General features: G+C 48.3%; 1 protein-coding gene across 4 annotated transcripts in view; it reads right to left on the bottom strand.

Annotated features, from left to right (window-relative positions):
* SLC2A9 (solute carrier family 2 member 9) overlaps positions 1-22,548 on the bottom strand; it is a 203,679-nt gene that overhangs the window by 119,015 nt on the left and 62,116 nt on the right. For all 4 annotated transcript variants that reach the window (XR_014053398.1, XM_081489056.1, XM_081489147.1 and 1 more), the window contains exon 6: positions 10,848-10,980. Coding sequence is in view for 3 of the 4 variants with exons in the window: in XM_081489056.1 (XP_081345182.1) it covers positions 10,848-10,980 (133 nt within the window). In the remaining variant the exon portion in view is untranslated. The remainder of the gene's footprint in view (positions 1-10,847; positions 10,981-22,548) is intronic.

Genomic DNA, 22,548 nt, shown 5'->3' with positions numbered 1-22,548 from the left:
TGCATACACCATATTGGTTCTGTTTCTCTGGAGAGCCCTGACCAGCCTGAGGCCCCCAGGAAGACATCACTCCGTCTCCCTCCTCCACTGAGGGTGCCCTTCTAGAGCCATGTGGCCTCCCTCATTTTAGCAGCAGGAGGACGTACCCACAGAGCCCCGGTTACAGGGCTGGACCTGACCAAGGGCGACAGACCCTGTGCTCCGCAAGCCCTCACCCCGGATGTCAGGTCAGGCTTTGGGTGCTGCCCACAGCCAGTGCTGGAACACGGCTGGGGAACTGAGGCAGCCTTGTTCCCGGGACACGGGGCTCCTCTGGGGCTGACGTTGGCTGGAGGAGGTGTCAGAGCCTTGCTGAGTCTTCTCTGTCCTGCACAGCACCCAGGACTCTTCTGTCCAAGCCCCGTCCACGGTTTCTCTGCGGCAGGCTGGGCTGGTCCCACGTCTGTGGTCTCTCTACCTCCCCACTCCCTGCCTAGGCACCCAAACCAATAAAGCCCCGCTCGCTGGTCCACCTGGCGTCAGCTTCTTAGAGGACGCTGACTGACAGTCGGTGGTCCAGACAGTGAATTCCAAGCCCCCTGTGGAGATGCACAGAGCCTCCCAGCGTGAGGAGGAATAAGCTGGGTAAGAAGAAAGGATAAGTATCTTCAACAAGACAGGCTTCTCCCAGGCCTCTCAACAGCTCTTAGAGACAGAAGTTCCTCCCAGGGCCCAGGACCTCTCTGTGTGACCTCAAAGTCTCAATCCGGATGTTTGTGTCCTCTATGGGCAGTTATTTCTTTCCCCTCCTGGACAAGGACCTACTTGATAAATAGTGAGTGTTGATTGACTGATTTTGCCCACATGATTACGGTGACCAAAGCTGATGTTGCCACAGCCTTTTTGCAGGCTGCAAAGTGTTCTCACATCCATGATCTTATTTCATCCTTCTGGTGTTCTCACATTCATGAACTTATTTCATCCTTCTGGTTCCTGAAGATAGGCATTTGTGCTATTCCCATTTCACAGATGCAAAAACTGAGCCTCACCCAAGATGATGGGCAATTGCCTGAGCTCACAGGGCTACCACTTGGGGAAGCAGAGCCTGGAACCCGTTCCCCCTCCCCCGAGTCCACACGCCATGGCTTCCAGAGAGCCTGGGAGCCTCAAAGAGCAGCAATGATATTACTGATACAAAGAAGGAAAGAAAAGTGTGTTTTAACTTAGCGGCTGACACCAGAATGTCTCTGGTGTCAAGGAAAGAACTGTCTTGGCTGAGAAAAATATTTTGATAAGTGCGTGGAGGAAAAGGGGTTTGCTGAACGTTTGCATGGCAGGTGCTTTCAGCTCCAGAAAGAAGAGAGGGCTGCTTCACATGCTAGAAGGAGAGGAAATTGGAGCTCAGGGGTCCTCTGAGCAGGCAGAGGGGATGAGCGGAGGTGAGAGGGGAGATCAGAGGCTGGTGGGAGGCAGAAAGTCAGGCACCCTGGCTATCGATCCCCTCTGGAAACCCTCCAGTGATCAGGGGGCGTGACTGCTGCTGCGCTGTTTGGGGAAACCAGAGTGGGTGCTGAAGTTCAAGTTGGGGCTGTTACGCTCAGAGGGTAACAAGGGTTACAAGTGTAACAAGACAGCAAGCAAGCATGCTGGTGCCCAAGATGGCTCAACTTCTGGAAGCATTCTGGACTTCGGAGACATTTGAAGGGGGCTTTGAACGTCCCCATGCAGTACAATGGGGGCACAGGCAATTCCTCCCAGTACTGAGGGGCATGGGGACCCCCAGGAGACCCAGCGGCTACCCACGGATGGCACCAACCACAGGCACGATGTTGAAAACATCCTCTGCTTGCTGGAACCTTCCATGAACCTCCAAATGTAAAGTGAGTGTAAAATAGCAACGGTTGGTGAGGCTGTGGAGAAAAGGGAACCCTCATAAACTGTTGATGGCAATGTAAATCGGTGCAATCACTGAGGAAAAGAATATGGAGGTTTCTCAAAAAACTAAAAGTAGAACTACCAAGTGACCCAACAATCCAACCCCTGGGTATATATCCAAAAAAAATGAAAACATGAATTTGAAAAGATACATGCATGCCAGTGTTCCCAGCAGACTTATTTACAATAGCCAACGTACCGAAACAATCCATGTGTCATCAACAGATGAATGGATGAAGATGTGACACATATAGGCAGTGGAATACTACTCAGACATAAAAAAGAACGAAATGTTGCCATTTGCAGGAACATGGATGGACTTGGAGGACATTATGCTTAGTGAGATAAGTCGGAGAGAGAAAGACAAATACTGACACCGTGTGTGCATGTGTGTGTGTTCAGTCACTTAGTCATGTCTGACTCTTTGTGACCCCGTAGTCTGTAACCTGCCAGGCTCCTCTGTCCATGGGATTTTCCAGGCAAGAACACTGGATTGGGTGGCCATTTCCTCCTCCAGGGGATCTTCCTGACCCAGGGATCGAACCTGCATCTCAATCAGGGTACACAGACCTCTCCTCCCCTGATGGGCCCTCCCGGAGGTGGTGGGATGGAGGTACAAGCTATTAGATGTATGGCTATAGGGATGTGCTGTACAACATAGGGAATAGACCCACTATTTTTGTAATAACTGTTAATGAAGTGTAACTTTTAAAAAATGCACAAAAAAATGTAAAAACTAATCTATGCAAAAAAATGAAAAACAAAGATAAAGTGGGTGTTGTGTCTGACTCTCAGTCTCTCGCTGTTTGGAATGAAAACGTGCCTTGTGCTCTGGGAAACTGGGGCTTTTACGAGGTGTTTTCTGAGCTGTTTTGCTGCCCACTGTGGACCCTTGGGTGTTCTGAAGGGAGGTGTCAGGCTCCCTGGGCTTCAAGCTCTTTGCTCTGTAGCCCATCCCACCAGCAGACTCTCCAGCCAAAGGACAGGGAGCCCTAGAGGACAAATCTTCCAGGGGCGAGGTGGGGAGAGGTTCGCGGTCACTCATCATGGCCACACCATGAGGATAAAAGCAGAGTGACAACAGGGAAGGGTCTTCCGAGAGCAGGGACTGTGCTGCACGGGGCAGAGGTAAGATGTCTCCTTCCCCTGCCACAACCCTCTGCCAGGCCCGGGAGGTGGCATCATCCTTCAGTTGACAAGTGTGAGCCCAGGGCATTGACCTGCCCCTCCGGAGACCTCTTCAGTGTCTCCAAATGGACATAGCATGGCCAAGAGCTACCAGGCAAGAGCAGGATCTGGGAGGGGCTGACTACCCCAGGGTCTCCTTGGGTACCCTGGTACCTTGGATGGCCATCTCTGGACTTGGCTTGGGTTTTGGTGGAAGCATTTGTGGGGCTGGAGGCTGCAGGAGGACCCGCTCACCGCACGCATCCTCCCTTATCACAAGCCCGCACAGCACAGAGCACAGCTCTCTCACAAATCTCCATCCAGGTCTGCCTTCTCCCCTTCCTGCCCTTGTTGTTTCTGTTTAGTCACTGAGTCGTGTCTGACTCTCTGTGACCCCATGGACTGCAGCATGCCAGGCTTCCCTGTCCTTCACTATCTCCTGGAATTTGCTCAAACTCAGGTCCATTGAGTTGGTGATGCCATCCAACCATCTCATCCTCTGTGGTCTCCTTCTCCTCCTGCCTTCAATCTTTCCCAGCATCGGGGTCTTTTCCAGTGAGTTGACTCTTTACATCAGGTGGCCAAAGTCTTGGAGCTTCACCTTGAGCTTCAGCCCTTCCAATGACTATTCAGGACTGATTTTCTTTAGAATTGACTGGCTTGATCTCCTTGCTGTCCAAGGACTCTCAAGAGTCTCCTCTAGCAGCACAATTTGAAAGCATCAATTCTTCAGTGCTCAGCATTCTTTATGGCTTCCTGCCTTAGTTGTCTCTATTATGTCCACACTTTTGTGATCATATGGGCTCATTTTATGTTCTATTTTTCCCCACAAAGCATTATGTACTAAGCATGCTTTCATAATGTTACAATCATCTTATAATTGTTTGTTATGTAAGTGAATGAAATTGGCTGGAGGACAGGACTTTTAGTTTTCAATTCAGATGAGCAATGACTGATTTAACTGTTCTCTGATGCAATAGATGTATGTCTGGAGTTCAACCCTGGGTCAAATATAGAAAATCACAATATGGCAGTGGACATTTCTCAAGGCTTTAAACCTAGCAACTAATGGATCAATCATCGTTTGCTAATACGTTTGCCTCTGTGTATATGCCATGTTCATAAATTCATGTAAACATCCCACTCAAGGCATCACTTCACCCTAGTGTGAACTCAGGACCAGAGTGGGACTGCAGGCCAGGGGTTCGATGTCTGAATGCTGATTTCCTCCCTGAAGTCTCTGAGTTTCTGGAGAATTGTGACATTGGAGACAATGAAAACAAAGCACCTTGCGTGGAAAGGGCACTTGATAAATTATAGCAAAAGTGGTGCATGGGAAATAAACAGCTTTAAAAGTTTCATGCCCCGGAAGACCTTTCACTCAGTTATTTGTTATAAGTAAAAATAAAAGAAACCATCAGAATGTCCAACCATTTTGAGAATTCAAGAAAAAAAAGATTTGTCTTCAGAATGAAGGTAAAGTCCTAGTTCAACTGGAACTGATTTTCTTTACTTAATGTGATGTCTGAGTTTCCTGTGCTGCTCTAATAAATCAACGCTTTCCCTGTGGCTCAGTGGTAAAGAATCCACCTGCCAATGCAGGAGACGTGAGTTCGATCCCTGGGTCGGGAAGATCCCCCGGAGAAGGAAATGGCAACCCACTCCAGTATTCTTGCCTGGGAAATCCCATGGACAGAGGAGCCTGGAGGGCTGCAGTCCATGGGGCCTCAAAGAATTGGATACGACGGAGTAACTGAGCACACGTCCACAGGCTTACATCAGCACAAACTTATTTGACAATTCTGAGGTCAGAGGCCCAAAAAGGGACTCACTGGGTTAAAATCAAGGGGTCACCAGGGTTCTGCACCTCCTGGAGGCTCTAGAGGTTGGTCTATTCCCTGGCCTTTTCCAGTTTTAGAGGTGGCCTGCATTTCCTTGGCGCCTGGCCCCTTCCTCCACGTTCAAAGCTGCCAGCACCGTATTTTCAACCACAGCTCCTTCTCTGACCCTGACCCTCTTCTTCCATCTTTCACTTATAAGGAACCTTGTGATTCTATTGGATTCATCCAAATGATTCAAAATAATTGTCCCTAAAGGAGTCTGGTGGGCTACAGTCCATGGGGTCACAAAGAGTCAGACAACAACTGAGTGACTGAGTATGCACGCACAAGACCCTCAAATTAATCACATCTGCAAATCACTGCAGATGGTGACTGCAGCCATGAAATTAAAAGATGCTTACTCCTTGGAACGAAAGTTATGACCAACCTAGATAGCATATTAAAAAGCAGAGACATTACTTTGCCAACAAAGGTCCGTCTAGTCAAGGCTATGGTTTTTCCATTGGTCATGTATGAATGTGAGAGTTGGACTGTGAAGAAAGCTGAGCGCCGAAGAATTGATGCTTTTGAACTGTGGTGTTGGAGACGACCCTTGAGAGTCCCTTGAACTGCAAGGAGGTCCAACTAGTCCATCCTAAAGGAGATCAGTCCTAGGTGTTCATTGGAAGGACTGATGCTGAAGCTGAAACTCCAATACTTTGGCCACCTCATGCGAAGAGTTGACTCATTGGAAAAGACCCTGATGCTGGGAAGGATTGGGGGCAGGAGGAGAATGAGACGACAGAGGATGAGATGGTTGGATGGCATCATCGACTCAATGGACATGAGTTTGGGTAAACTCCGGGAGTTGGTGATGGACAGGGAGGCCTGGCGTGCTGCGATTCATGGGGTTGCAAAGAGTTGGACATGACTGAGTGACTGAACTGAACTGAACTGCAAAGTCCCTCGTGCCATGAAAAGTGACATTCACAGGTTCTGAAAATTAGGATGTGGACATACTTGGAGGCCATTTTTCTTCTGACCACACATGATATTAATAATAAGAAAACAGTCATAAGGAAACATGCTTAAGGCACAAACACGGGGGTGGTACCGCCAATAAACATGATGGAAATGTCATGGAAAAGGACAGGAACAGCTCAGATATAAATGACAATTGATTTGTTAGAGAGTTGGGGGTGATTCTCCCCCAACATTAAACAAATTCTCCATTCCCAGAGCAAAAGATATCACATCACTTTAGCCATAGAATCTCTTTCTTCAAAAGCAAGGTCATGCAGCAATCCACCTGGCAAAAGCAGACAATCTCCTTTTTAAGTGTGCAATCTACAGCTTGCCAAGCCCTCTTCCCCAAAACACCACTGTACTTGATCTTGTTTGTCTCAACCAGAGGCTGGACAGTTGTGATGTTTCCCTTCTTAGAAATTAGGAAGCCACAGCCTAGAGGAAGTTGGTGGACAGTAGAGTAGTGTGTTGATTGAGCAGGACCTTCTGGCTGCTTCCAGTGGTTCTTCCCACTCCTGCCTAGTGCTCAGACACCTCCATAAATGAGAACTCCCTGTCTGCGTAAATAGCCTGTCACATTCTTGCATCTCCTCTTACGACAGCCTGGGACCTGGAACCCTTTGCTGCAGCGCTTGCACCTGGACAAATTTCTCCTCAAGCAACAAAGTACAAAGAAACTATGAGGGACTAAAAATAACTGAGTGCATGCGCAGTTGGGGCAAATTATGGACATGCATTCATGCCCCATCGCTTCAGTCATGCCAGACTCTTTGTGACCCCATGGTTAGTAGCACGCCAGGCTCCTTTATCCATGGGATTCTCTAGGCAAGAATACTGGAGTGGGTTTCTACGTCTTCCTCCAGGGGATCTTCCAGACCCAGGTATCCAATCCATGTCTCTCATGTCTCCGGCTTGCAGGTGGATTCTTTACTGCTGAGCCACCAGGGAAGGCCAAATTATGGACAACAGAATACAAAAAGACCAAAAAATCCCCAAAATGTCACTTCTGAAGAGCTGGAGCAAAAACAGGAAGTTGGAAGCAAAAGCAGTGTATGGAGCATGCCCCCTGCACTCAACACCATAAAGGGGTGGACAGAACACCTAAGCCACCCCTCTGGCCCCACCCCTGGACACACCTCTGCCCACAGACCAGGCAAGGTATATTTCCTGTGGTGCCAAACAAGGTGCTCAGAGATAAGAGTGTTTTGTTTATGCACGTAGGATCCAGAGCAAGACTGTCAGAGTTCATATCCCAGGGCTGTCGTTTGCCAGTTCTGTGTCTTTAATCTATGCTCTCCCATGGGAATAATAATATGATCTACTTTCTATGGTAAGGAGGGATTAACAATCTAATACACCTGAAGTGCTGCGAATGAAATAGTTCTCAGTGTGGATGAGCCGTTAATTAGGAGTGTGTGCATGGCCCATAACTAGGTGTCCCTGTTACCTCCTGGGGAGTGGGAAGGCTATCTTTTGTTCCCCTCTCCCTGTCTCCTGGCAGAGCACCCAGCACAGTAAATAGCCATGTTTGCTGAATGCCTGGAGTGAAATGAACACTTATATTAATATTAGTTCAGATACAGATTTCAATATTATGTTTCAACCCAAGGCCAACATTTTTGTCCTTTTTATAAAGCACACATGTAATATTTATCATTTTTTTTTAACCACTGGCCTTCTCCCTCACTCCCTGCTGTGCTATGAAATAAATCTTTGAAACCTTTTCACTGTAAGGCATTTGCATGCAATGCCCATTCCAACTGTACTTAATTGGAGCGTTTCCCAAGAGTTCTACCCCAGTGGAGCCAGATGGGTGGATGGACATCCTTGCATGCCAAGAGATCAAGCTGGAGGAATTGCTGCCTTCTAACAGCTGGGAAAAATTGAAGGCAAAAGGAGAAGGGGCTGTGGGGAATGAGATGGTGAGATAGCATCACCAACTCAATAGATATGAATCTGAGCAAACTGTGGGAGATAGCAGAGGGCAGAGAAGCCTGGCGTGCTGCAGTCCGTGGGATAGTAGAGGATCGGACATGACTTAGCAACTGAACACCAGCAACCTATAATCCAGTTGCTTTTGGGAATCAGATCCCATTGGCTCTTTCTCAACTGCATTCTTTTTACTCCAGAGCCTCCACCATCTGACCATCAGCCTTCTTTCCTGAAGCCTGACTTTTGGATAGTTTGCCTCCCCACGGACCCCACGGGAAGACCCTAGACCACTACCCATCCGTGTCCCTCCGTGTGTGTGAGAGAAGGAAGGACAGTCATCTTCGGGTTTCAGTCCTTCTTTTATCACTTGCTGGCTGTGAGATGGGGGTGGAGCATTAACCAGGGTCCTCTGTGGGCTTCTAGGGGAGGGGGTTCAAGTCTCATCCCCAACACCAAGCTCCACAAATTTTGTGTATGTGGTCTCTCTACAGAAGAAAGATCTGTCCTCTCCATCAGTCTTTAAAGGCCTCTAGAAACCAGAAACCATATAACCACAGCCTTGGAGAAGTCACTTCATCCCTGTAAGCCTCTGTTTCTTCACCCAAAAAGCGAAGGTGATGATAACATTCTCTGATCTCATGAAAATGTTGTAAATGAGAAAATAGATCCAAACCAAAAACTGCTGGACAAACATAGGGGGTGATTAATATTTCATCACAACATTTGTCAATTCAGAAGATACTTAGGTTATTTGGACTTTAAATTTTGAATTTTTTTGCACAAATTATAGTAAACTAAGGACTACATATAATTCTTAACTTTTTTCTTGGATGTGGACATTAGGAAAATTTAGATTAGAGGACAGGGTTTGGATAATAAGAAAATGGACAGAGAGCTCAGTGATGATGACAGCAGGTAGTACTGTGGACCGAATATAGATATAGACATAGATGTAGATATAGATATCTACTTTAATCCTTACAAGAAGCCCATGGGGAAGTTTATATCATTTCCTTTTTACAGATGTCGATTCTAACAATCAGAACAGCAAAAAGAACAGGTTGAGGTCAGACTGCAGAGCTGGGATGTGAAGGCAGTGTTAGTTACTCCCAGCCCTTGTGCTGAACCATGGTGCTCTTGACCATGACTTGTTTAATAAAGCTAAAAGAATGGGGATGCTGTTGTTCACTTTACATTGTCTGTCTCCAGGCAAAATCATTTTGCCTTTTCTGGACTCTGTAGAAATGTCTCTGATTTTACAAGCTGTGCTTTGAATCTGGTCCAGCACCTCACCATTCAAAGGGTTAAGAAAAGCTACACAAGACAACTGACAAGCCCTACATGGGCCTCATGCTTCCTTCCTGTAAAACGGGTATGTTTCTGCCCCCTCAAAGGGCGAAAGGAATGTTCCATTGGGTCTTGGTGCAGAGGCCCCATGCTGGGGTGACATGAGGGTTTATTCTGTGTCTGATTGGAAAGCTGATCAGTGAGGAAGAGAATAACAGAGGGAGGGCTGGGACAGACTAAACCACCAAGAAAGCTGTGTTTGCAGCATCTCTGGGGTTGGGACCACCCAAGAGGTGGCCATGGAGAGACACTGCACAGAGATGAGCAGACTGGGTCTTATCCTGCTCTGTCTTGGCTTTTTCAGGGTCTCTCTATTGATAACAGAAAAACTGTCACCAGCCATCTGGTTCTACAAGGATTAAGTCAGTAGCCACTGCAGTTGCTGACCTTCAATACCTCCTGAAAGGAGTTCAGGACAGAGATCAGGAATAAGGTGCTCTGTGCAAAACTGGCAGAACAGGCCTTCAGATAGTTAGATATTTTCAGAAGATTTTGTGAGCCCAAAGTCTTGCATATTCTCACATCTAGAAAGGCACTAAAACCATTAATGGTGACATCTGCTCCTTGTGACTTAGCAGCAAACCTTTGCCAACATGCATGCTTGACCACATGCATCCCACTTCACCAAAATCATGTATATATTGACACTCCTCATATCTTTTTGGAGCAGTTTCTCAGAGCTAGCTGAGAGGCTGTTTCCCGGACTGCAGTCCTCATTTTGCCACAAATAAAACTTAACTCACAACGCTCAGTTCAGTTCAGTCACTCAGTCATGTCTGACTCTTTGCTACCCCATGAACTGCAGCATGCCAGGCCTCCCTGTACATCATCAACTCCCGGAGTCCACCCAAACTCTTGTCCATTGGGTCAGTGATGCCATCCAACCTTCTCATCCTCTGTCGTCCCCTTCTCCTCCTGCCCTCAATCTTTCCCAGCATCAAGGTCTTTTCAAATGAGTCAGCTCTTCGCATCAGGTGGCCTAAGTATTGGAGTTTCAGCTTCAACATCAGTCCTTCCAATGAATATTCAGGACTGATCTCCTTTAGGATGGACTGGTTGGATCTCCTTGCAGTCCAAGGGAGGCTCAAGAGTCTTCTCCAACACCACAGTTCAAAAGCATCAATTCTTGGACGCTCAGCTTTCTTCATAGTCCAACTCTCACATCCATACATGACCAATGGAAAAACCATAGCCTTGACTAGATGGACCTTTGTTGACAAAGTAATGTCTCTGCTTTTCAATATGCTGTCTAGGTTGGTCATAACTTTCCTTCCAAGGAGTAAGCTTCTTTTAATTTCATGGCTGCAATCACCATCAGCAGTGATTTTGGAGCCCAGAAAAATAAAGTCAGCCACTGTTTCCACTGTTTCCCCATCTATTTGCCATGAAGTGATGGGACCAGATGCCATGATCTTAGTTTTCTGAATGTTGAGCTTTAAGCCAACTTTTTCACTCTCCTCTTTCACTTTCATCAAAATGTGCTATTGTTTTCAGTCCACACTGTGATCTGTGTCCCTACTCAGAGTCACCCACAGCAGACTGATGGGAAGATGAAACGGGACGGGGTGTGCACACATGCCCTGTAGTCCTGACCCCTGTGAAGAGATGGGGGCCGCACGGACCAGGCAAAGGGTGCCTTACCTTTCTCAGCTCCCTCCTGGTCGTGCTTCTCAAAGAGCAGGTAGCGCGGGCTCTTGGGCAGAAAGGGCAGGCTCACCAGCTGGACCAAGGCGGGGATGACAATCACTCCAAACAGATATGGCCAGGTGCCCTCCTGAAGGGAGAAAAGGGAGTTGGTGAATGATGAGGTCATTGTTTGGGGGGAGCTGGACCCTTGGGCCAGGTAGCTTCTGCTTTCTGCACAGAGTCCCCCTACCCAGGATAAGCCCCAAGAAAAAGGCTGGGGAGGGACTGGACACTGGTTTTGTTAGGGAACCGTTGACTGAGACTGCCCACCTTGGCCATACTGCTTGTACGAGTTGTTTCACAACAGGAGGTCCTAAAACTAAATGGGAAAATTCTGGAGGGGCCAGAAGAAGGGAAGAAATGCCAGTCCATGATAAGTCCTGCCAACCTCCCAGAAGCCCTCACCCTGGAATCATCTTGTCTAGGAGATACTTGCACCTCCAGGAAGGACCCTGAGTCACATCAAATATGGGCAAGAGCAAGATGACTGGCCAGAGACAACCCCGGAAAGCTGACCCTACTCCCTCAACCATGAGACTGTGGTTTAGTTAGGGGAACCAAGGACCGAAACCACCTTCCCTGGCCAGGCCTGATAGCAACCATTTGCACGAGTTATCTTACAACAGGAGGTTGTGGTAAGGAACATGGAGCTAACAAACTACCACCAACCAGAATAATCCGGGAAAGGTCAAAAGAAGAGGAGACACCAGTCCAAATGTCCTGTCAACTTCCCAGAATCCTCCTCGCTGGAATCCATCTTGGCTGATGGATCCCGCACCACCGGGAAGGACCCTGAGTCAGAATGATTGGCCAGAGACAACCCGGAAACTAATCCCATCACCATAAAACCTGAGACTGTGAGCCACCTGGCGGAGCAGTTCTCCTGGGTCCCCTTAACCCTGCTGCACTCCACCCGCGGGCCCCTTCCCAATAAAGTCTTTTGCTTTGACAGCACGTGTGTCTCCTCAGACAATTCACTTCTGTGTTAGACAAGAGCCCACTCTGGGGCCTTGGAAAGGGTCCCCCTTCCTGCAATAGGGTGACCCTGAGAAGGAGGAGTTTGGGGAAGCCAAGAACTGGCTGACTCAGAGGCTCCGGGGGCAGCAAGGCCAGCCTGAGGGGCTCTGGTCTTTCCAGGTTGTGCGGCCGGGATCATTCTCACGGCCTCTCAAATCCCCTCATCTTCACCCGGGAAATGGGGGCAGCTGCGGCCACCTCTCAGGCAGTCGTGAGAGTGGGCTCAGATAAAGCTTTGCCTGTGGGCTTTGTGCTTTGCCAGCACCCAGTAGGTGTGCAGAAGAAGGGACTGCTCTGCTGGTGTTACCAGCCAGACACCTCCGAGGCCCGTGACCTGACTCATCTTGCCCCCATCACTGAAGGTCAGCTGGAGCTTTCCCGAGTCCCCACGGAAGTGAGGGTGGTGGGGCCTCCAGACACAGCCCACCCCTGAACCTACAGCATACACCACTGAAGAGGCATTTCGAGCCCCTCTGAGGGCTTCCCAGGTGGCACTAGTGGTAAAGAACCCACCTGCCAATGCAGGAGACATAAGAGACATGAGTCAATCCCTGGGTCAGGAAGATCCCCTGGAGGAGGGTATGGCAACCCACTCCAGTATTCTTGCTTGGAGAATCCCATGGACAGAGGAGCCTGGTGGGCTACAGTCCATGGGGTCACACAGAGTCAGATACGACTGAAGTGACTTAGCACACAGGAGCAGCACCATTCACCTATTATACAGCTTAAATGCAGCACAGAGCCTTTATTATTATGCTGATTAAGGCAGCATTCTCCCTGATTTTTTGTTTAAACCCAGGTTTACAAATGAACTCTCACTGCATCTCTGAAAGAAGAGGTCAGAATGAGGAGTTTTGAAGGGGACAAGGAGGAAAAACAAAGTTCTCAACGTGGAATTTTTGAGTGTTTTCTTTCCTAAGAAAGTACAAGGAGACAGTCAAGGAGAAAACGAGATGTGTCCAGACCTGGAAAGGCTTCGCACCTGGCGAAGCTTCAGCTGGCCTCAGGTCAGTTCTGCCAGGAGGAGTCCATCCTGAGGTGGAGACTGCAGTGCCCTTGTAACGGAGAAGAGCCCAGTTCTGACTCCATGTTGGATTTACTTCTTTGACTTTAATCTTTGCTTTTCGTTGCTTTTGTTACTTCGTGCGTGCTGGGTGGCTTCAATTGTGCCCAACCCTTTGCAACGCCTTGGACTATAACCTGCCAGGCTCCTCTGTCCATGGGATTCTCCAGGCAAGAATACTGGAGTGGGGTGCCATTTCCTCCTCCAGGGGATGTTCCCAACCCAAGGATTGAACCCGCGTCTCCTGCATTGGCAGATGGGTTCTTTACCACTAGTGCTGCCTGGGAAGTGCTATGTTGTTCTATATGCTACATGACAAGCCAATAAATTGGAGACAAAGTGTTGAGGCAAGGAATACAACTTGATTCAGAAAGCCAGCTGACATAGAATATGGCAGACTAGTGTCTCCAAAAAGCCATCTTATGGGGGTCTGGATGCCAGCTTCTTTTATAGAGCAGAGAGGGAGAGGAGGTGAGGAAATAAAGAAAAAAGGCCATTTATCTTGCAAAATAGGAGGAAAAATGATCATTTCTTCTTTTCTTTGGCCATTCACAGGTGGGCGAGGACACCATGAGCTGAAAAAGCCACTTTGCTGTTGTTCAGTCAAATAGTTATTCAGTTGATCGGTTGTATCCCACTCTGCAACCCCATGGACTGCAGCATGCCAGGTTCCCTTGTCCTTCACTATCTCCTGGCATTTGCTCAAATTCATGTCCATTGAATCAGTGATGCTATCTAACCATCTCTTCATCATTCTAGACACAGTAACAACTTATATTCGCAAACTCCTCCGACTTCACCAGCCAGCATCCCCTTCCATCATTTGTGAGGGACCTGTCAGGCCGATGCCAGCTTTCAGTTTGGGGGAGAGCTCTGTGAATGAGGCTGGGAGAGGAGAGGGAAGGTGGAGGAGTGGTCACCAGTGAAACTGAGCAAGACCCTGGGGGCCTTCCTGGTGACCAGTCCCTCCATGTCCCCTCCTTCTTATCTGTAGCAAAAGCTTTGGTCTCCTGGGCTGCCCTGAGTTTCAAAGAGCAGGATCAAGGAGTTAATCATTAGAGAAATGGGGCAATGCAGAAACAAAGAAAAGCCAGTCAAGCAAGAAAAAGTAATAGTCACTTAAACAGTTCTCCAGCCATAGAGTGGCAGGGACCTTGCTTGCTCCCTGGGGGAAAGAGATGGCAACCCGATGCATGTCCTTGAGTTGTTTCTACAGAAACAAAGACCCCACCACATGGAAACTGCCGCCCATGTAGACCCAGCATGTAGACCTCCAGGCTGGCTGGAGTCAGCAAACTGACATCTAGATTCCTGAACCATCATTTTGTTGCCTCACCACCAACCAGTCAGGTGATAAATATAACATTCCTTCTTGATCTTGGAAGAGGCCACGATGAGGCTTAGATTTGGATTGTGTAAACTGTCAATTTACACACAGGAGCATGATTCCAGAAATGCTGCATTGTAGATTTAAGGAAATAGAGGGTGTTCATCTCAGTTCAAAGGCTCCTGGTTGTCCTCAGAGCCAGGTCCAAGGGCCGTGGAACAGCACAAAGCCATCCATGACCCGTCCTCCAGCCAAGCTCCCACATCTCCAGTGTCCCCTGGCCCTGCACTTCCTCTGTAGTCATCATTCCCAATGATCGTGAGTGGATCATGGCTCTGCACATCCGTACTTGCTGTTCCTCCTCCAGGAGTACCTTCCAGTTCCCCTCCTTCTTCCACTCAAAGGCAGCTCCAAGGATGCCACCCCTGGGAGATGCCTCTCTAATTTGATGCTGTGGGAAATGCATATGGTCCTTGCCCCTCATGTCCTCCACCTGCCTTTTGTCTGGGGAACATTTTTAGCCAAAGAGTAAGTTTAATCAGAGAAGTGAGAAAATGCAAAAACAAAGGAAAACCATCCAACAGACTAAACAATAATAGTTTAGCTATTAAGCAAAGTCAAGGACATTTAGTCTCTTTTCAAGGACTATAGATAATATTCTGAGCCATATCCTGTGAGCTGTCTTATAGATATTAAAACCCTCATCAGGTAGAAGAAGTTAATTACATGATGACCAGACTGTAGCCATGACGAAAGCTGCCACAATTCTGAGAGCTGGCCTCAAAGAAATGAGAACAAACCAATTCTGGAACTGAAGATCAACTGTACTTAATCAAGTTGATTCTGGTCAGACCATCACATGGCCAATTTCAAGATGACTGTCAGAGCTGAGTGTGCTCTTTCTACATGGACCCCCCACCCTCCACCTGTAAAACCTCCTGCCCAATTCTGATTGTTGGTGGCGGTGGGGTGGGGTGTGGAGTCAACCTTTGGAGAGAAGTCTGCCCTCTAACCCAGTTGCCAGTATCCAAAATAAAGCAAACTTTCCTTTCCACCACGCTTGCCTCTTTACAGCCTTTTGAGCAGCAAGCAGCTGGACACACTTTGGGCTGTGTCTGCCTAGGGCTTCCAGTATGACCTGCCTAGGGCTTCCCAGGAGGCACTGGAGATAAAGAATCCACCTGCCATTGCAGGGGACATAAGAGATGTGGGTTCGATCCCTGTGTTGGGAAGATCCTCTGGAGGAGGGAATAGCAACCCACTCTAGTATTCTTGCCTGGAGAATCTCATGGACCACTAGGTGCTACAGAGAGTCAATCTCAGACGAGTCTTTTTTAAAAATTTATTAATTTTTAATTGGAGAATAATTGTTTTGCAATACCGTGTGTGCTTCATCCCTCAGTTGTGTCTGACACTTTGAGACCACACGGTCCTGTAGGCTCCTAGGGTCCTCTGGTCATGGAATTCTCCAGGCATGAATATTGGAGTGGGTTGCCATTTCCTTCTCCAGGGGATCTTTCTGATCCAGGGATCGAACCCGCATCTCCTGTGTCTCCTGCATTGCTGGCAGATTCTTTACCTACTGAGGGTTGGTTTCTGCCATACATCAACATGAATCAGCCATAGGTATACATATGTGCCCTCCCTCTTGAATCTTCCTTCCACCTCCCACCCCATCCCACACCTCTAGGTTGATGAGTCTTTTTGATGCCAATTGGACCCTGATGTGTTCAGTAAAGCCTGAGGTCAGAGCCCTTACACATGCTGATTTCACTTGAGAGGAAAGAAAAATGGATAGTCTTGTCAGCAGAGATGATTTTCGCTTTCTCTCTGGTAAGGTGAGTGAGTCTTGCAAACACTGGATTGTCTTCCTCTTTAATCTACCAAAGCTTCCTTTTCAAAAATAGACTTTTAGATCTTATTTCCCTCAGGCTATAGATGACCTCAGGTATTTCCATAAATAAAACCCTTCTGGACCATGATGAGACAGCTCAAACTTTTAAGTAGAGTTGGAATCATTGATCTTATCCTAAGTCAGGTTCTAATTTAAGGACAGTATATTGTGTCCCACGCCCATCCCCACCCCCACCCCACCCCACCCCCGCCCCAGTCAAGTGGAGCAAGTAAGGTGATGCTGGGGCCACTCCTACCACCACCAGCACAGGTGCTGGAGGTGAGAAGGGCTGGAAGGAGATCTCTCTCACAAGAATAGTTGAGGGGATAAAATGGGCTATTTTTCTTTGTATGTTTTCCTATTTAAGATCTCATCCACTAGAATCAAGGCCAGCATTTATCCAGTTCTCCACGTGCCAGGCTCCGTGCTGGATACTTTACAAATGTAACTGCAATGCAGTTTAAAAACATACAGTTCATGGTGTTATCGAAACACAACCTTGGTTTTCATCTCCTGTGCGTGCGTGCTAGGTCACTTCAGTCATGTCTGACTCTTTGCAACCCTATGGACTGTAGCCTGCCAGGCTCCTCTGTCCATGGGATTCTCCAGGCAAGAATACTGGAATGGGTTGCCATGCCTTCCTCCAGGGGATCTTCCTGACCCAAGAATCAAACCTGCATCTCTTATATCTCCTGGGTTTGCAGGCAGGTTTTTTTTCCCTGCTCTTTACATTTACCACTAGCACCACCTGGGAAGCCCTTTCATCTCCTACGTTTGTTCAAAATGTAATCAGTAAGAGTGCCCTTTCTTGCCCCATCTCAGTGGTTATAGATGGTCTTAAGGCCACAGTTTCAAAATCATAATGAAATCAATCTGATTGAATGACATATTTTCTACTCCCCCAGGCCAAGCCTGCTTCGAGCTGGAGTCTGCAGTGGAAAGAGTTGGGGGTGGGGGGAAGAATGGTGCTTCTCATTTTTCATTCTCCCCCTGCCCTCCCCTGGCTTCTATTCAGTGTCTGACTCTTCTAAGATGAAACAGTGGTGAAGAACTGGGTCAGGTCTCTGGGGTTGGCAGATGTTTGTCACGGATATTCTTTCCTTGTGAGCATTTTCATGGGAATTCTGTCGAGTTCCATCCTTGGAACCAACTCCCCTCCCACTACAGTTTCCCTCACCTGGGAGTTTGCATCTCATTCTATTCTGGAGAGTCCTCTCCTCTGCAGCAACGAGGAACCCAAGGTCAAGACTCCTGTGTATTCTGAAAGTTGTGCCCAGCACCCCAAGGGGGTGAGTTGAGGCTGAAGCCCAGCCGTCTCTGACCTCCAAGCAGAGGGCCCTTGGGGCTGGTCTATTAACTATGCTTTTTATTTCCTGTGTTTTATGATGATCTGATATCTTGGAGCCTTACTGATCCTGGAGATACTCCCCCTCCTAGGCTAGTTAATTCCTAGCAAATAACTTGCCTGGGAGCACGCCTTTAACATACAAACCAACCAATCCAGAGCCTACATGGACCACTTCCTCTATCTAACTCTCACACACCAACTCAATACACCCCCTGTCCTAAATTACCCCAGGGCCAGGTAGTAGGCAACTAGAGATAGCCCCTGTAGTCCTGGGACCACCTGTAACTATTCAGACTATGCCATCCTGAGCCTGCCTAAGCTTGCCTACCCAGACTCACCCATTCCTTCCATGGAAGCCACAATAAAGGCTCTGGGCCACACCCGGCCCTCCTTCCTTCCACTCCTGACCGACCCTGGTGCTTCCTCGTGTGGCCCTGTATGGGGTGGCGTGCCCCCTCCACTGGAGAACTGTGAATAATAGACTCTTCTTCCACAGGAAGCATCTGTGTCTATCACCCTTTCATGATGATGACATTAAAGTCAAATTCCAGGTACACTTTAGGGTATCTGGGTCACCCTCTCCCTAGGCATGGTACCATATCAGTTCTTGCTGCAGGGGACCACTTCTTTCTGGAATCACCTGCCTCTTGCCTTCCAGGACACCCCTCTCCCAGTTCTCCTCCAGTTTCTTTGATGTTCATCTTTTCTGTTCATCTCCATGGCTTCCCTCAGGACAGTGGTTCTTAGACATGGTTGCAGATTGGAATCGCCTGTGGGATAATGAAAACGACTGACGTTCCTGGTCTCCCACAGGTGGAGATTTGGGGTTAACTGGCCTGCAGGTGTGGCTTGGGCGCTAGGTTGTTCGAGCTGTCTGTGTGGCTCTGGAAGCAACCAGTTGAGAACCTAGCATCTCCCCTCCACCTGCTGCAGACAGTGGTGTGTGGCCCAGAACTGAGGGGGTCATCCTCTACCTGCCAAGACTGTTGCTGGCTATGGGGCCACAGCTGGGTCCCTGCCATCCCCCAAGACAAGCCCTGGAAGGATGCTTCCTCCACAAGACTATTCACCCATCCTTAGAAGCAAACTGCACCCAATGGCCAGCTGGTGCAGGGGCACAAAGGCCTTCCCTCCCCTCCTCTTCCCTCTCCTATACCTGGGCTCTCCCAGGTCCAGAGCTCCCCGTGGGCTAAGACCTCTGTTGTGACTACGGGCAGCTCACCCTCTTCTTCTGCTGAGTCCTTCTTCCTTTACTACCTGGAGGTGTTGATCTGAGAACACTCCTCAGTCAACTTCCTGCTCAAAAATCTCCATCTCAGGATCTCTTCCCTGGGGAACCCAACCTAAGACCCATGTATGGGGCCATGACCCCAAATCTCCACATCCAGCCCAACCTCTTACTGGGGGCTCCTCACACTCATTTCCAGTTGCCCAGTGGACGGCTTTGCTGATAACCCTTGGGTTCCACAATCACCACCTCCCAGCCCACCCATGTCTGTCCCTGGACCACAACTGGGGCCATCACCATCTATGCAGAAGTCCAATTTGGAAACCTGATGCACCTCCATTCCTGCCTTTAACTCACAACTGTCCCACTGCCATCCGAACTGCTGCCTACCCTAAAACAGTCCTGTCGGCTGTTTCTGAAATCTCTGGGCATCTACTCCCCTTCTGACTTGCTAGCATATGCCTTAGGGGAGGTTCTGACAGCATTTTTGCCTCGATTCCACCAACAGCATCTTAACTGTCCTGAAATCCTCCTGCGTCTCTTTGCATTCCCCTCCCTGTCTCAGAGTGGTCCTTCTAGAATGGAATCTGATGTTCTAAGCTACTTCTCTGAAACTTTCAGCAGCTCCCTACTGCCCTCAGGATCAAGTTCAAATCTCTTAGCCTGGAATACAAAGCCCTGTCTGATGAGAACCCATCCAGGATTCCAGCCTTGACACTGGTGAGACCCCAGCCCTCTGCTCCTCTGCTCTAGTCCTGACAACCCATGGGAGTCTCTGAGTCTAACAAGCAGATTCCATGATGCTGTGCCTCTGCGCATGTCGCTTCCTCTCCCAGGGATGCCTGCTCTTATCTGCAGAACATCTGTGTATCCTCCCAGCTTCGGCATTTCCTCCTCTGGATGGCATCTCTTCCCAGTGCAGAATTCCACGAAAACACTCGCTACCTGTGTAGCATGTATTTCCTTATAGATGAGTCACTCTAAACTAGACTGAGCACCTCAGGGCCACCCCCGCCATGTTCTTTTATGTTTCTTTCCAACACCCGGCACCTGGCAGGTGTTCAGTAAATGCCTCTAGTCCGAATGCATGTTGGGTAAGAATGGTACAGGTAAGCAATGCTGCAGCTGAAGATGGAGACCCTTGAAATAACACACATCCCTGCTTTTTAAGTAACATATTGGGTTGGCCAAGAAGTTTCTTCAGGTCTTTATATAACATCTTATGGAACAAGCTTTTTGGCCAACCCAATATCTATCTATCTATCTATGCTAAAACTTTCCTATTAAAGGGCTAAAGTAGGATGGGATCATATTAAAGAGCTAAAGTAGCATGAATAACATTCTCCTATAAACTATTATTATAATTTCCAGTCTATAGAAGAGAAAACTGAAACCCAGCAAGGTCAAGTAGATCAAGCAAGCTCAGGTGAGAACCTGGGTGGGGGAGGGGGGAGGCTGCAGAGTTGAATGGGAGCCTGACACTTCTGATTTGTGCAGGGGGCTCTTTTGTGACATTATTGCTGATACCACGCATTTCTCAAAGCAAAGCAATAGCCATCACTTTCCCTCGTGGCAGCTGCGAGCTGAATAGTGAATTGATATGCAGATGGCATTAGGCTGAGCCAGTCCTGCTCTTCTATAGAAAGTTCTGGACAGAACTCATCAGAATTCACTCAAGCTCAGCTCCAGTGGTTCATGCTGGTACTGAAATGGGCTCCACCAAGCCGAGGTGCAGCAGGCATGGGGGCAGCCACTCAGGGAGGGAGAAACAGTGACTTTCCGAAGGGATGTTTTGTGAAAGGGTGATGCTCCTCCCTTGTTACTTGTCACAAGCTGAGTCTCATCAGGGAACCAGCACCAGTCAATGAATGTCCATGGAACCCTTGACCTAGATGTCCCACAAGCACCTTCCAGAGGGAGACCCTGCTGGTCGCAGCTTACAGAGCCCTGGAGCAGCGACCTCGTGCCCGGCTGTGTCTGCCCCGCCTTCCACCACCTTAGAACGGGCCTGTCACCATCTTCCCAACAGATCCTGCAGAAGTCAACACCACCTGACACCCCCAGGGTGCAATCCAGATGCTAAGATGCTCAGGTCATTGCCCCAAGCGTGCTGTTCTAGAATGGCTGTTTCTGGTACATATTCATGGTCTGACTCTGACTTCAACAACAAGAGACCTCAAAAGCGTGACTGGATGATTACCCTTGCATTTCTCTGTCTTAGCAACAGTAGTGAAATTACCCTCCCAGGGCATAACATTCACATCTCAGAGAGCTGTTCCAAGTACTAGACGTGAGTTAAGTGACCTGCCTGAGGTCATCTTTCAAGAAACACCACCTCCCTCTCCTTCCCTGAAACAGGTTTCTGCTTTTTAAAGGATTCAAATGTCTTCTGCTTTGCTCGGTTCTTGAGCAATCTGGAAAGTAAGGTCACCAGCTATGATTCCCATTTTATAGACAAGGAAACCGAGGCTGGAGCGGTAGAGAGACAGGCTAAAAGTCCTGCTGCAAAACGTTCCATGAAATCAACCTTGTCTGTTCCTCATTTTAGAGAGAAATCTGTGAATTTTTTTCAAGTTTGTTGACCTGCAGAGTGCCTCCCTGAGCCAACCTACAGTGACAGGCTGGTGCTAAGCACATGCGAATTTGCTGAGTGGTTCACACAGACTGACTCAGTTTCACCCTCACAACACCCCTGCTTCATTCCCATTTGACAGATGAGAAAACCGAGGCACCAAGAAATTATGCATTCATAATCAGGCATCTTATAAATGGTAGAGTGGCACACCCACCCCTGGCAGTGAGGTACCAAGCTCTGTGTTCTTAAGCCCTGGGCAGTCCAGTATCCCTGCTTATACACCTACAGAAATCACCCTTCTCTTTCCTGAGGGCACTCAGTGTTCCTCTCTAAATGATGCTCCCTGAACTTGAAGCCCATTACTAATCCCCTTGTCAGCCTTCTGTGTTCTATCTGGATCATCCTGCTTTCTGCTCTCATTGTTCAGACCCACTCATACCACTGCTTTGTCTGCACCTCCTTCTTACAAATTCTCATTGCGGATCATCTGAGATCAGATCCGTGTTCGCCAAATGGAGCTCAAGAGAGGAAGACAAAATGTGGTTTGTTCTAAGGCTCACAAAAGCACAAGGATGCAACATGATTTGGACTTTTCCTATCAATGACCTGTATTCTGGAGACATGGAAGGTGTGGCTGCCAGTGGTCAGGGACCAGCCTGGTTAGCCATGAGCTCTGCGACCTGGGACCACAACCTTGGGCCTTTCACAGTCTCACTCAGCTTCAGTGTTAATCCCAAGTTGAAATTCTGGTTCTTCTACTTACTAGCTCTGGGGCCTTGAGCGAATTCTGCATCCTTGCATTCTCTCTGGAATCACTGGAGGAGAGTAATTAACAGTTATTTTGCAAGGTTGCTATGAGGTTGACTGGGTGATATTCTAGCATGAGCCTGGTACATGATTGGGAGCCAAGAGAAGTTGCTTCCTTTTTCCTTTTGCTGTGGTTCTGAACCAACACAAGTGGCCATCCTAACTGAAAGGTGGACCTGAGGTTACGGGATTCCTTTGTACCTCAGAGATAAAGAATGTGCATGCAAAGCAGCAGACCCAGGTTCAATCTCTGGGTTGGGAAGATTGCCTGGAGAAGGGGACAGCTACCCACTCCAGTATGCTTGCCTGGAGAATTCCACGGATGGAGGAGCCTGGCGTGCTACAGACCATGGGGTCCCAAAGGGTTGGTCTTTGGCTTCCATGCTCTCTATTAACA

Source organism: Giraffa tippelskirchi, chromosome 1 (assembly GCF_054371585.1).
Source record: "Giraffa tippelskirchi isolate mGirTip1 chromosome 1, T2T-mGirTip1v1.2.pri, whole genome shotgun sequence".
Taxonomy (NCBI): Eukaryota; Metazoa; Chordata; class Mammalia; order Artiodactyla; family Giraffidae; genus Giraffa; species Giraffa tippelskirchi.
Note: the sequence above shows the minus strand (reverse complement) of the source record. Positions and strands in the feature narration are given on the sequence as shown.